The 15,082-nt window shown below is 39.6% G+C and overlaps 1 protein-coding gene across 2 annotated transcripts in view; it reads left to right on the plus strand.

The window, feature by feature from the left end:
• The window catches only part of DNAI1 (dynein axonemal intermediate chain 1), a 137,145-nt gene that overhangs the window by 17,475 nt on the left and 104,588 nt on the right, over positions 1-15,082 (plus strand). For both annotated transcript variants that reach the window (XM_014270358.3, XM_074533441.1), the window contains exons 6-11: positions 760-860; positions 1,649-1,834; positions 3,550-3,609; positions 5,812-5,946; positions 13,233-13,320; positions 14,057-14,174. In XM_014270358.3, coding sequence (XP_014125833.1) covers positions 760-860; positions 1,649-1,834; positions 3,550-3,609; positions 5,812-5,946; positions 13,233-13,320; positions 14,057-14,174 — 688 coding nt within the window. The remainder of the gene's footprint in view (positions 1-759; positions 861-1,648; positions 1,835-3,549; positions 3,610-5,811; positions 5,947-13,232; positions 13,321-14,056; positions 14,175-15,082) is intronic.

The following is a 15,082-nucleotide window of genomic DNA, read 5'->3' on the forward strand; positions in this document are numbered from 1 at the left end:
AATTTCTGTCACAATGAGTGTTCTGTCAAAGTGGTAACTGCAGGCACAATGATAACACTGGGTAAACTCCTGAGAATAGTTTTTGCTTGGAGCTTCTGAGGGTCAGTACCTCCTTTATTTTACACTTAACAAACCATGTATGATGATTTGAAGTAGGGCAAAGTGTTTAATGGGATCTTCAATGCCATGAAATCATGGATTTTTGGCAGTGCTTTTCACAGATTCCAAACCAATTAGTTTCAAGCGGCTCTATGCTAGCATGGCTACACAGTCAAGGCTTTGATTGGAATGCAGACATCCATCATTGTCAAACAAAACTCGTATATTAATTTTTATCCATATAAATAAGAACAACCATGTTATAACTTCTGTGTGCCTTAAAAACATTCTTAGTAGTTGTACAAACTGCAGAAAATTCTGGAGGATAGAAAGGTCTGGAGATGAAGAGATACCCAGAAACAGAGTTACTCAGATCAAAAGGGTTACAGAAGTTTGCTCTGAGTTAAAACATTTATTTTTTTTATTTCAGTTAATCCAGAAGTACTGCAGATGAATTCTAGAAATACCCTTGTGACCTTTTGTGACTTTGAGCAAACAATTGTTCTCCAAAGTGGGGATTTGTTTCTGTGTTGTCTAGTGATACAGCATTAGGAAAGGGAACATACGTACATCTATGCTCCAGAAGATAGAGGATCTGTAGAATATTGGATAAGATGTCCTGTTATTCTGGGCTCATTCATGTATCCTTTCTGTCATCAGAAGAGACTCCTGCTGAGGAGGAAGAGGCTCCTGTGGAGGCTGCTGCTGAGCCAACTGAAGAGGCAGAGACTAAAGATGAAGAACCCACAGAAGAAGCTGAGGTAATTCTCTATAGCCAGCTAAGAGCTGTCCATTTTATTTTTAGCATTAGCTTTTAAATTAGCATTACTATAAAATGGGTTTGCTTCTGTGATTGATTATTTTATGTCTGAGATGTCAGTACTGTAGGTGAGAACCTCCAGGTTCTCCTGGGCAGCTGTGGTCCTGCTGCCATTTTTCAGATATAGAAGGTGAACAAGGAGATCATACCAGATCTGTCTTTATCCAGATATTACATCAAAATAAAGTATAATCTGCTGGGATTTAGAATCTTCCTGGACAGTATATCCGTTGGTGAAAAACAATAAACTGGAGAGGTGATTAAGACATAACTGAATTAATTAAGTGGTGGCTTGATTTAAAGGCTGATAGGAAAGGAGTAGCCTGTGAATGTCTGTTCTTATCCACACGGTGTCAGAACCCACAGTGTCAGAATTTCAGGTGAAACTCATTGTCTAACAAGGAAATGAAAACACAGGGTAATGGGACTCTAACAAATCTTGGGGTCCCTGAGTCCATTTTACCAAAGGCAACTGTGCTATATTATCTCTCTTGCATCAAGTATCTCTCTTATGTCAGGTTTTAAAATAATTTCAGTCCTTGAATGTATATATTCCCATTCAGATATAATTTCAGGATCTCATTGATCTGAGTGCTGGAAGTCTCCTAATTTGCATCTTAAATATTTAATCTTCAGTTACAGCCTCCTTCACTAGTCAGCAGAAACCAGCAGTCTGAGAAGAGATGACTGATTCTCTCAGGGTGAAGTCACTGCTGTTTTTTCTTGCAGGCTGAAGAAGAAGGAGAGGGAGAGGGAGAAGGAGAGGGAGAAGGAGAGGGAGAAGGGGAACATGAAGCAGAAACAGCTGAGGCAGCAGAGGAAGAGCCTCATACCGAAAAAGTGCCAGAAAGGAAGCTTAAAAACCAGTTCAACTTCATTGAGAGAGGTTCAACTACATTCCACTATCCTCTGCGGGTATGTTGCTGTTTTCTTCAGTGACTTGGAGGATCTTTCCTTTGGTGGGGGCATGTAGATCAACTTTGTTTGTATCATATCCTGTGATCTATTGATACTATTAGGGAAAAAAGTATAGTGGTTGTACTGTTGTAAAACAATTGTTGTAGTGACAATGGTGACAGAAAATTTCTTGCCTCATGAACTCTTGGACAGCCTACAAAAAGTTTTGAGGCTTCTGTAAAACCTTAAGCCTCTACTTGGTTGTATTTTTCAAGTCTATTTTCTCATCTGAAAATGTATGAAGCAATGTTAGGGTAGCAGCTGAGTACTTGGAATGTGTGAAAGCAATTTCTCTTTGTCACTGTATACTTTTATGGTTTTGTACTTCAATTCTTATTAATGGAGCAGAGATATAGTAGATAAGATATAATCTCCATATGTTAAAAGGACAAATATGTTTGGGCTTGTATTAACATGGGTACTAGAGTAACAAACTTATGTAAGTGTAATAAATCTGTACTTCTTGTACATGGTACATCTCCCTCCCACTTTACATGCACTTTCCAATAAGTACAGACCCAAACCCTTATGTTCCTTCCCTAAGCTTTTTGTTGAACCTACAGCCATACCCTGTGAACATGTTTTCATGGGGCCTTCTGACTGAGCAGTCCTGGTGATGTTGGCTCCTGACAGAGTGTTCAAAAAGGAGTTTCCTACACCAGGTATACAAGTTTCAGAGATAAGATTACTTTGTTTTCCTTGCTACAATTGGAATGTGTATTTCCCCAAAGAGCCTGTCTGTTGTCTTACAGCCATTACACCGAGGGTTAGATGTCTTTACATATGAAGGACTCAGAGAGATATATGAGTTACTGTGCTGCTGGAGACTGATCTCAGGACAGTTTGTCCAGCAGTGGGGTGCTTGCTATGAAGTTTGAGCTTAGATTCTGCATCTTTCAAAAATCCCACTGGAAGCTGTGGAATTTCTTATTACTTTGTTCCCAGATCTGAATATTCTTTCTTCCCAATGATTTTATTGGAAGAAGCTTGTGTGTCTCTGTAGGATTCTGCCTTTGAAAGCAGAATACAGACCTTAAATAGCTGCATAATACTTCTATGCTGTACTGGGTATGCAGTTTCCACTTCTGAGATGTCTTCATTTCAGAGGTCAGTAAAATGCCACAGGCAGCTTCTTAAAATTTTTCTGACACAACGGTTTTTTGAAAGAAGATGCTGTTCTTTTAAGGGAATGTTTCATAGAAATATATTAATTTATTTCAGAATGTTGATGTAAGGATGGTAAAAATACTATTTCAATAGCATCAGATGAATTGACTCTGTTCAATTCTTTTGTTCTGATTGTTGTATCCAACTGGCTTTTTAATATATAGGACAAAACTTTTCAGATTTGGTAGGATGTCATAACTGATACCAGAATTGGTAACCAGAACATTTCAAATAATAGAGGTGAAAAAACCCCATATGAATTCCTTCAAAATTAACTGCTGAAATATTTCAAGTATGTGGGAAAAAATCAGAAGGTCTTGTGAACATTCTTTTGGCCCACAACAAAATCTTTTTATAGTTGCACAATCACCAACAGTGTTGTACATTGCCTTAGGAGTCATTTGGATATCAAGTTATTCATGCAGACTGTTTCCACAACTAGACTGTGGTACTGCAGGGTGCTTCAATGTTGAGATTATGCTTCTTTATGCTTTTTCTTTTTTCAGGAAAAAGCATTGCAAACTGACCCTTTACCTTTTGGAACTTTCTCAGAAAATGTTAACCAGGTAAATCTATATCTATATCTATATCTATATCTATATATCTATATCTATATCTATATCTATATCTATATCTATATCTATATCTATATCTATATCTATATCTATATCTATATCATCTGTATCTGTATCTATATCTACCTCCTTTTTATCTTTAAAGTTATTTTAGACTACATTTTGGAAATTGAGGTGTGAGAAAGTTAAAACCGAATTATTGTGTTTACATTCCTTGCAGTGGAATGAATTCCTTTACTGTGGCTTTGGTCTCCTATTTGATCTAACAGCAAACTAGTATGACCCTTTCTTCTGCCTTAATGGGTGAACTTGCTCATGGTTTATATTTCTAAGGTTGAGTGTCTCAGTTTAGATGCTTTTCACTGGTTTATTTTTTGCCAGCCACCCTGACCTGTCTGCTTTAGAGTCTTAAGGCAGTGGGAATGGGGAAACCACAGGGTGAGGATAGTTTTGGATTCAGCAAGAGGTGGGCTGCAGGCTGCAGGGTACTGGCTCCTCTAGGGACGTAGCTCTCTCTTGGAGTATTGTTAGGAATTTGGCATATGCAGCACTTGGGTTTTTACTCTGACTAAGTTTAGCAGTATGCAAAAGCAGGTTTCTAAAGCCTGAAGCTGAACCAAGTGAGAACAACAGCAAAAGGAACTGTTGCAAGAGACTTAACTCTGCTTTGTGTAGCAGAAATGTGCCTATCTATTCATGGTGAAAGGCTCTGTAGCTTTTTCTGCATCTCTTAAAAAGGTAAAATGAACTATTTTGGATAAAATTTCACATAAGAAATATGTTACATCTTTCAGTGGAAAGGGAATCAGCCAGCTCTGCTGATTAATTCTCAGGTATTTGTAAAATGTAATTGTATTTGTCACAGGTATAAACATAGTTTCAAAGTAGTGTATCAAACTGGCATTGAAAGCACCATTTGGGTACCAGTGAGTAGAAGAACGGGAGAAGACAGTGTAACATAATGGCAGCAATTTAAAAAATGCTGGTATAGGAAAATGATAGGAAAGGGAGTGGAAGTATCTCTGTCAGGTTAAAAACTGTAATCTATTCTATTCCTGAACCTGAAATTACAGAGTAATTGGCTTGAGATCTTCCTTCCCTCCAGCTGGAGTTTTCTTCCATTTTTTTTCCTTACAGTGAGATGCCCTGAGACTTAGAATGGAGATCTTTAAGATAATTAGCCCCTGACTAAGATTTTGCATTAAATGTTTGAAAGCTAAGAGGAAAGGTTTTCCTTTGATTTCTTTTTATATTGTTGAAATTTTCAGTGGGTCTAAAATAGTGTTTTTGTATAAACACTTTTTTCCCCTCAACTCTTTTTCCTTTATGTTCTTCCTTATGTTCACAATCTCCTATTCCAATTTTTTCTGTTCTACTCCTTCTCATACTTGTCTCGTCTTATTTGTGCTTTCCCTGATGTTTGGAACATCTTTCCATCTTATTTCTGCAAATTTACAACATAATACAGTTATTTGGTTGTTTTTTTTTTGTTTTTTTTTTTTTTTTACCAAAGAGTTCTGCTACCTTTATTTCAATGTTCTAGTCTATAGTCTATATTTGAATCATACTCCCTATCCTAAGCTAATGTGTCAGATTGCCTTTTGTTTTGTCCTGAATGAAATGTACTGGCCTCAGATACAATACTAGGATTTCAATACTAATGAATAATTCTGAAGAGAAGTTACTTTTGGATCTACTCAAGTAAGACATGTGTAGCATGTGGCAGAGCAGAAGATGTAAAACTGCTCTCAGTTTCCATTTGATCATATGCTGCAGAGTCGGAGTCCAAATTTAAATTGTGTTAAGCTTCTACAATTTAATTTTCCAACACCACATGAGAAATGTCATAAAGCAAATGTTTAATGCATGTTTCCTGTTAAACACTGGTAAATTAGCCAAACACAAAGTCCTGCAAAAATAAAGGTACAGACAGAGTCAAATAAGCAAGTAGAGTGTTGGAGGAAAGAAATTGTTAAGAATGCTGTAATGTTGTTAAAATACGACATGCTCCATCATTCTTGAAAAATCCTGGACCTTCAGTCTTCACTTTTTGTGTAAGAAGACAGATGTTCAGCTAATTCCAGGAACAGTTGAACTGTTGTGATGACTATCGTATTTTTTGTGATGGTGTAGTTGGCTGTTTTCAGGAATATGATCAGCTCTTGATAAATCCTGCCTCTGTCTGTCTCTCAGTGGTTTATCTATGATTCCTATATGGAGGAACTTGACAGAATGGAAAAGGCAAAAGAGAAAGAAAAAGCAAAACCTGTGGCAGTAAAGAAGGATGATCAGAAAACTGGAAGAAAGTTATCCATTGTGGAGATACCGGTATGTTTCACAATGTGGAGGAAAAGGTTGTTCCAAGTCCTGGTGGGTGCATCTGTAGAGCAAGTCAGGTCAAAGTAAATCATGTTGGCTGTGTAGCTTGTTGTCTTAGTAGAAAAAAAAACACCTTTAGGAAATGCAAAAGTTAGTTTTTGCTAGAAATTGAATTCCCAAAACAGGATTTCTGTTGTGCTGTATAAAACAGGATTTTGATTTTGCATAATCCAATTTTCAAACCAGATTTCCATGTGAGATATATAGCTCTTGGCTTTTGTGTGCTGTGTTTGTTTCACATTTTTGATTATTACGTGAGAGATAAAAGAATGAAATAGGTAGAAACACCCTGTGATTTTTCAAAGAGTTATAAGGGAGGATGGTTTTACATACAATGTTTCAATCTGAAAGGCACTGAAATTTATGATTATTTCAAAATACAGCACTGTAGTAAAACACTTCTCACTATTTTTTAATTTTAATTTTTAGTGATTTTATTGAATTACAATTTATGCATTTTCTAATTATAGATACCTAAGTGGCATGCTTCTCAGAATATCAGGTGTCCTAACATGTGCCATGCCCTGGCCTGATGCTGTGAACTTGCTGTGAGGGTGATACTGACTCCTAATCCAGATTCAGGAGTAACCTAGGAGTGCCCTGTGGGAACGACAGTTCGTTCTATCAAAGTGACAGTATCCCCATCTTAAAAATATGATCCCACTTCAAACACTTACTGTACAATATATAAGGCAATATAGCAACCCTGGGAGATCTTCATGTTCCAAAATGTTTTCAAGGGGTTCAGGAAATTTCTATTATGGTTTAACTGGCTGGTTCTTTCTTCCCCAGTCTAAGGTAAACAATTTAGAAGACAAACTGAAATAATTTCTTTAATGACTGGAGCAAGATACCGTGAGAATTATAATACAGAATCATGGAAATCAGTTCGTAACTTCCTCCTAGAATAGGTGTAGACATATCAATATATAGGTATATATGTTGGAATAAAAGATATATTTATAGATATATAGATATAGATAGGTAGATAGATAGATGGATAGATAGATAGACAGATAGATAGATAGATAGATAGATAGATAGATAGATAGATAGATAGATAGATAGATAGATGTGTGTGTGTGTGTGTGTGTGTGTGTGTGTGTGTAATAAGAGCTGACTCCTGAAACTAGCTTTAGCTCTTTCCTACCATATGGCCAATACAACTGCAGAGGATTAGACTGGTTTAGCCACTCACTGTGCCAGCATAAACTTTACAGTATAAAGAGACCAGGAACATGTTCTGATAGGCTTCTTCCTGTGAATTGTGCCATGGAAATTCACAGTCCTTTTGAAAACCAGTAATCCTTTCACCTGTGTGTGTTTTGGAGAGTTAAGCCTCAAGTCAACATTGCAATTACAGGCTTAAAGGATGGACTGCTAAAAGCTATATGAAAATGAAGTGGAACCATTTGTAAAGCACCTGCTGCCCACTCTGCTGACAACAGTGGGAAATTGAAATCCAGTCACTCATGCTATCTGTTCCTTTGGTGTTTTGCTTTTCACGCTTAACACTTTCCAGGGGGCTTGAAGGGAAACCAAAAAGTTGATGCATTCAATAAGTGAATGGAAAAGCTTCTTTATACAAGAGCTGGTGTCCCAAACTGAGGTCCTCTGTGAGGCTGATCAACCAACCTGAAGTGTATGAAAAACCTGATGAATTCTGCACTCATTAACTGGAAAAAATGCAACCTGAAGTACTCCAAGGCTCAAATCAGACTTTAGAAAGTTATTATGTCTGTTCAGATGTAGGTATATGGAAATTAAAGGCTGATGGTATCAGGATCTGTATTTCTGGCCTCAAGTCAGCAAATGGAGAAGTAGGTTTTGTGGAGCTGCTAACTCACATGTTACATATGTTGTTACACCATGCTAATTAAAACAGAGCTTTTCCAGCTGAGTGCTTTTTAAGGCCAAACTGTGCTTGGTCATTGCTGAAGGGAGCTGTGGAACATCAAGAAGGAGACATGGCTGATCTGGATCAAGCTGCAATGGCTAGAAGCCACAATTAATTTCCACCATTGTTTTGGTCAGGCTAGGTATTAGCAAGAAAAACTATGATAGCTACTGAGATAGCACCAGATTTAACCCAAGGGAAAGAAGAAGATAAAATGAGGGGCTATTACCACAGATGGGTCTCTCATGGAAGCTGTTGCTATGGTAGGAAGCCATGAAAGAGAAGATCCAAGAACTAGAGCCACAGCTGGAGATGATGGTAGGAGGATTAAAAATGTAGTGAAAGAAAAGAGAGAGAAAACAGTACTGGTACTGAATAAGAGGTCAAAGGAGTGCATGAACAGAAAAGCAGAGAAGAAAAGAGGGGAGGGGAAGGGAGAAGAGGAGAGCCTTGGCAGTTCTTGACAGATGCCTCTCACTAGAGGAGGAGAAGTAAAATGAAGCTATGCATTGCAGGTTTCTTGCTAGGAAAAGCAAGAAAGACGTGGTTTAGCAAAACAGACAATAGAGGTAGCCAACAGGAAAGGAAGGGAGATAACCAAGAATTTCAACAGAAGGAAGGGTGGGAATTTTATAAAGAAGATATGTGAGGGAGTAGAAGTTGGAATAATAGAAAATATCTGACTGGAGACTGTAATGAGGAACTCCTAGAAATCTCTCCATGTGCCTCTCATTCAAATGGAAGTAGAGGGGAAAGGGTGTGCTACATCTAATGACAGTGATACAACTTCTGGAACTTTTCCTCAGTATTTAATCAAGGCAGTACACAGACCATGGATAACACAGAATACCAAAGTGGAATGATATTAAATTTTCTGAGCTGAAAATGTCTGGAAGCAGAGATAACTAGACAGAAGTGTTGTATCTGCCTGTCCTGCTCTTTCTGTTCCTGTACCATCTGTTTATGACTCTGATTACAGAGAGGATACTCAATGATCTTAAAGGTCTTTTTCAACCCAAATGGTTCTGTGATTCCACAGTTCTGACCCAGAGACATGATGGTCTGACCCATTACCCTCCTTATGTTCTTGAATGAACTTAGAAATGAGAGTATTTGAAGCAGAAGCAAAATGCAAAGAGCTTAATGCAATTGGTGCAGTCTCGCTCCTCTCACCCTTAGATGGCAAGGTATGAAAACACAAGTCTGGCATTAAGGATTTTGAATGAATCTATGCAAAGAGGGGTGGAGCAATAACAAGAGCAATAACAATAAGAGGGGTGATTAGACCATAACAAGGACATGTATGCAAGAGAGGTAAAATCAATACCCTCACTCTGACCTTTGCCAGCACATGGGGCAACAGAGTTAATGAGGAGGAAAAAAATACAGAACAGAGATTAAATATGAAATGGAATAAAATAGCACATATTTACCAAAGGTAGGCTGTGTCCAAATAATCTCATCTCTTTCTTTAATGAAAAGCAAGTTGCGGTTTTCTTGAACAAGCAAAGTAGAAGAAAAGTAATCTAGCTGGAATTCTGTTTAGCAATAGCAAAACTATTGCTATTGTGCTATTAGGCAATTATTAGATAGACCAGAGAAGTTGTTATTACAGCTTGAGAGGGACTGGTGGAGTGGAAGACTTCATTTTGGAGTATCAAAACAATATTTGGTAAAGAGCAGGTTTATCTCTCTGTCATTACATTTCTCTCTGTAATGACAGAGAGAAACATGAGTTTGTTTTTCCAGCAGCTTCATGTTGGCTGGGGAGCTGTGATGTGGCTATGAGAGTCCACTGTTGGAATTTACCCTGTGATGAATAGTAGAGAAGATATTTGTGTTATGTAAGGTGAGCTGACACCTTTTCAGGAGTAGGCAGGGATATGTGGTTTTGATCATCGCTTTTCAATGATTGCAAACTACATAGATATGGAAAAAATATCATAAGAAATCAAAAGCTTGAATTTTCAACACTAGAAAATTTTAACGTATTTATCTGTTAATGGAAAGGTAGGTAGGGACTCTGATTTGGATAACAGAGAGAGAAGGAGAGTTACTAAGGAAGAGGAGAGTGTCAACAGAAATACTGATGATGTCAACCAATTAGGAATATAAAAATTTAAATATAAAAAATTAATTAAAATAGGAAATCAAAGCAGGAACTTTCTGCAGTGGGAGGTGGTTGATCATTTTCATAAGAAGTCCAAACAAAATTTATATTTAACGGAGAAATGTGCATTCCTGAATCATGTGAGGTTCTGTCTCACTTGTCTACCTCATAATAGCATTATCCCTGTCTGAGATGTGCCTGGTGAGACAGCCCACAGGGTCAAAATAGCACTTGGAAGCTCTTGGATGATGGCTACTATCATTTTCATGTAACAGGTGAATTTAGAATGCAATTCACTTTCACATTATTGTTCACCTGTTCCTGGTCATCCTGAAGAGTACAAGAGTTGTTACCAACTCCCCTGTCTTCAATATTCTGTTTGCAGTTTATCAGAATTGAAAGCAAAGAGTGAAAATGAGGAGATGAGTACAGTTATGGAATTTAATAACTGCTTGACATGATATCAGCTAGGGGACTTTATTTGGGATTTACAGTTGGTGTTTGCATTCAGGTGTTGGCTGGGCAACAATGACAACAGCCCTGTACTGTGCTTCTTTCTTTGCAAACCAGGGGCTCTTCTAGCCACAGTATATATATTACTAGAGGAATGCGTGGATATTGCACTGATTTCAGGGTGGGATTTGTCTCCTGGATATGCAGTTACACACGAGTAGAAGCTTTTTTTCATGCTTCAGTTTATGGGAGTCACACATTGCAACTGGCCAGCAGCTGAGAGGCAAGTATGAGGCAGTTAGTCATAAGGAATTACAGAGCAAGACCAAGACATTTTTTTCTGAAATATTAGCCCATTTTCCATTTTACATATGATTCAATTAACATTATTGCTGTTCTAAAGATAACTTATGCACAGAAATAAACAAAGCAAACCTGGTATCCTATGAGCTCTCCTTGCATTTGGCTAGCTAGCTCAGAATTGGCCTAAGGTGGAAAAGTGTGTTTCAAAAAGAATTTTTTTTAAAGAAGGAGAAATTAGTCCTAGCACTTCCTCTGAAGATTTGTTTTAGTAGCATACAGAATAAATGAAATCCGAAACACGACAGGATACAAAGAGAAAATAACTTACTCTCATCCACTTATAATGTCAAAAATGTAGTCATAGATGTGTTGTTAACAGGATAGCTACCTGACAGAAAAGCTGACTTAAAACTTTTTGGATTCATGAGTTTCCTGAGAGTTTCATGAGAGTTTCCTGCTTTGGAGAAAAAACCTTGATTGAATAATATATTGTTTCTGCATTTACAAGGTTGTTTTGTTTTTTGTTTTCTTTCTTTTTTATTTTTAATCTGCTTTCCACTGACACTGCCCATCTCATTCTGACCACTGTACCATTGGCAGGACACCTTCCTCTGGACCAGGTTGCTCAAAGCCCTGTTCAACCCGACCTTGAACACTTCCAGGGCTGGAACATCCACAGCTTCTCTGGACAACCTGTGTAAGGGCCTCACCACACTCTCAGTAAAGAATTTTTTCTTAATATTTGATCCAAATCTACCCTCTTTCATTTTAGAACAGGTGTTCCTCACCCTGTACTTCCTGATGAATAGTCCTTCCCTGTATTTCCTGTAGGTTCTCTTTAGGGACTGGAAGGTGCTTTAGGGTCTCCCTGGAGCCTTCTCTTCTCCAGGCTGAACAACCCCAATTCTCTCAGCCTGTCTCCATAGCAGAGGGGCTCCAGCCCCTGATCATACTCATGGCCTCTTCCCTCTTCTGCACTCACTCCAGCAGTTCCATGTCATTCCATGTCATTCCCTGTCATTCCCTGTCATTCCTGTGCTGGCACCCCAGAGCTGGATGCTCCAGGTGGGTCTCACCAGAGTGGAGCAGAGGGGCAGAATCCCCTGCCTTGATCTGCTTCCTTTCTCTGAGCTTGGTTTCAAGTTCTACTCAATTTTTTTCTAGGAAAAGAGGACTGCACACATTACTGGAGGTGTAAGCAAACCATGGATTTATAAAAAATGTAGCAGTTTACAGAATTTTTTTTCTCTTTTGTCCGCTCATCTCTGTGTAGCCCTATTAATTCTGTGCTGTTTGAATGAGACTCAATCTCCCTTGAGTCTCTGCAGAGCCCAGGAAAGAAGCAGAGGGACAGACATAATCTGAGGTCATGTTCTTAGTTCTGACTGTGACTGTGTGGTGCAGTTTGGTCAACCCGTTTCGCTTTTTCTTTTCCTATTCAGGGCACTCTCTGAGCTGTGTCAAGGATGGCATGTTTCTTCCCAGTGTTGTCACTAAGAAGGAGATCTTACTGTGCTGGCAGCTATCAGTTCATAGCAGGGGCTTTAAGATTAAAGGCTTTGAAACACTGGTGGGGCTTTGGGGCAGCAGTAGTGGATGGGGATTCAGGTGCTTGGAGCAGCAAGCTCTCAGAGCACTTTGTATATGCCTTGGCATTCTGACATCATTGCACAGAGCTGTGATGACATACTTATATGGTCAACACTGTGGACTTTCAGGCTTTGTCCTTCCCACTTCTAGCACCTAAGCTTTTTGTCCTTCTTTCTAGTAAGTCCAGTTTGGATTTCACTGGTGGTCACACTTACACACAGAGTATAGAGAGCACACTCACAAAAAATAGTTGAGAATGGAGTTTAGTAAGATACAGTGATCAGCCAGAGGGCTCTGTGAGATAGGCATATGAACCAGCCAGCTGCTGACAGGCAAACAGCCCCTGCTGGGCTCTCTTTTCTCCACGTGTTCATGGATGTGTGAATGGATCAGGTTGGAATTACCCAGTGATTGACCGAAGGACTCCTAAATCCTGTGACATTTACTTAATGCACGAGACCTTAGAGCTCTCCAGGTAGAGATGAGAGAGTGTTCATGCATGACCAAACTCCTCTGATTTCATCACCAAATCTGATGAACAGTGAGATGGGATAGGAATCATCTGTGTCCTTATAGATCATCCTATCATGAGTTACACTGAAAGACAAGACTCTTATCTACTTTTAGAGGTGAGTACCTGTATTGAGCTAAATCAGAAGCAAACACTGAAGTTACTGTAGCTCGGCTGTGGATGGCGTCTTGCTAAATTTATAATAAAGTGATTACATTTTTTAAGTGCTTGTATCATTAGGTTCTGGTATGACACGTTTCAAATTAATCTGTATTCAAGATCAAAGGACTCAGGTTTTTCAGTCACATGAGGTCTGAGGCACCTGTAAACAGACAGGAAATACATTTTCTCTTCCTTTCTGTTCTCTTCAGCACGTCGATTCTCTAAGCATGGTTGCAAGGGCTGCTAAAATAGCGGAACGGATGGTGAACCTGAACACATATGATGACATTGCACAAGGTATGGGCCGCTAAGAGGTGCTTCTAACTCAAGTCTCAAGTGTTAGCTCTGCACATAAGTACCCACAGCTACAGCAAGGACAGGACAGAACAGAGTAGAAAAACAACTAAAATGAGCAGGTCTAGGAACCTGCTGACTGACACAAGGCAAATAGTACATCAGACCATGGGCAAGCAAAGACCATGGCACATTAGCCCTGCTCTGAGCTGGCTGGGGACAGCAGGTCTGGTGAGCACTGCCTTCCCTGCAGCACTTCCTTCCCTCAGCAGGTACTTCACTCCTGGATGCAGGTGCTAGTGACAGCAGCCACAGCAGAGCTGATCCCTGCCCACATACCAACCATGGCAATGTACTCAGTCTTGATGTCATTTTACAAAAGTAATTTTGCTGCGTCTGCTCAGCTTCCTTCTGAAGAGCCATGTCCAGCCTGGGAGTGGCCTGAGGTCGCACCTTGCTCAGGGCTTCTGTTTTCTTGTTAATTCTTTGTCTGCTGATCATCAGTTTGGTTTTCATTTTTCTTATGTGTGAGAGAACTTGTTAAAATGCATTTAAAGGGCTGAGTTGCTGGTTTGGAGTCAGTACTTAAGAACTGAGACAGATTTTACACTAACAGTTGGGTTGTGCAGAAGCTGTGAGGATAACAGATTGTCTTTTAAAGCTTCCCTGACACTGAACTATGCTGATTGATTTCTGATTTATATGCTGAGACCTTTCCTTGATTTTTTTGTTTGTTTAGATTTTAAATATTTTGAGGATGCATCAGATGAATACAGAGGCCAGAATGGCACCCTCCTCCCACTCTGGAAGTTCCAGTATGAAAAAACCAAGAAACTTGCAGTTACTGCCCTCTCCTGGTAAGTATCTTCATTCCAAACTTAATCTCGAGTGTTGCGCAGGGGAGTGGAATGGAATGTAAAGGGATCTTATGAGGGCTGATTTCTCAGGGAAAACGGGTTTGATTTGTTACAGTCGGCTGCTTGGGCAGCACTGAAACGTGCCTGGTGCTCCTGGTTGCAGAGAAGATTGTGTAAGGCTGAATGTGACAGGCTTGTGCCCTTCAGCAGAATCTGAAGGCAGAGCAGGCTCTGTGCAGCACTGGGGCAAAGTGAGTGTGGTTAACAGGGCAAAGAAAAGTCCTTTCTTGGAAAAGCTGGGATAGATGTGTCATATCTTTGAACAGTATGCTGTAGGAATCAGCCCTGCATAGGACAGCCCCAAAAATCCAGCTATGTACTTGAGTGCTGACCAAACACTTCTTGTGACCTGTCAGGTTTGGTGCTGTGACCACTTCCCTGGGGAGCCTGTTCTTGTGCCCATCCACCCTCTGGGTGAAGAACCTTTCTATAACATTGAACGTAGCTCTCTCCTGATGCAGCTTGATGCCATTCCCTCGGCTTCTGTCACTGCTCATCATGGAGAAGAGATCCGTGTCTGCCCCTCCTCCTCACAATGACATTTTGAGGGCAGTGAAGTCTCCCCTCAGTCTTGTGTTCTGCAGGCTGAGCAGACCAAGTGACCTGAGCCACTCCCCATGCAAGGGCTTCCCTTCCAGACAAGAGAGGTATTTGTGTATTGGGATCTTGCACAGTTCAGTGCAGTAGGCATTTGCCCTGCAGTTCACTTTCACATATTTTGGTCAGTCCAAAAATGATCACTGATGCTTGCAAATCTACTCTCTTTTGTTCTGAGATATTATTGCTATGGTTATTACTGTGGAAAAAAACCCCACTTATCACCAACACAAATGAGTCCTTTCACTTTT

Source organism: Zonotrichia albicollis, chromosome Z (genome assembly GCF_047830755.1).
Source record: "Zonotrichia albicollis isolate bZonAlb1 chromosome Z, bZonAlb1.hap1, whole genome shotgun sequence".
Classification (NCBI taxonomy): domain Eukaryota; kingdom Metazoa; phylum Chordata; class Aves; order Passeriformes; family Passerellidae; genus Zonotrichia; species Zonotrichia albicollis.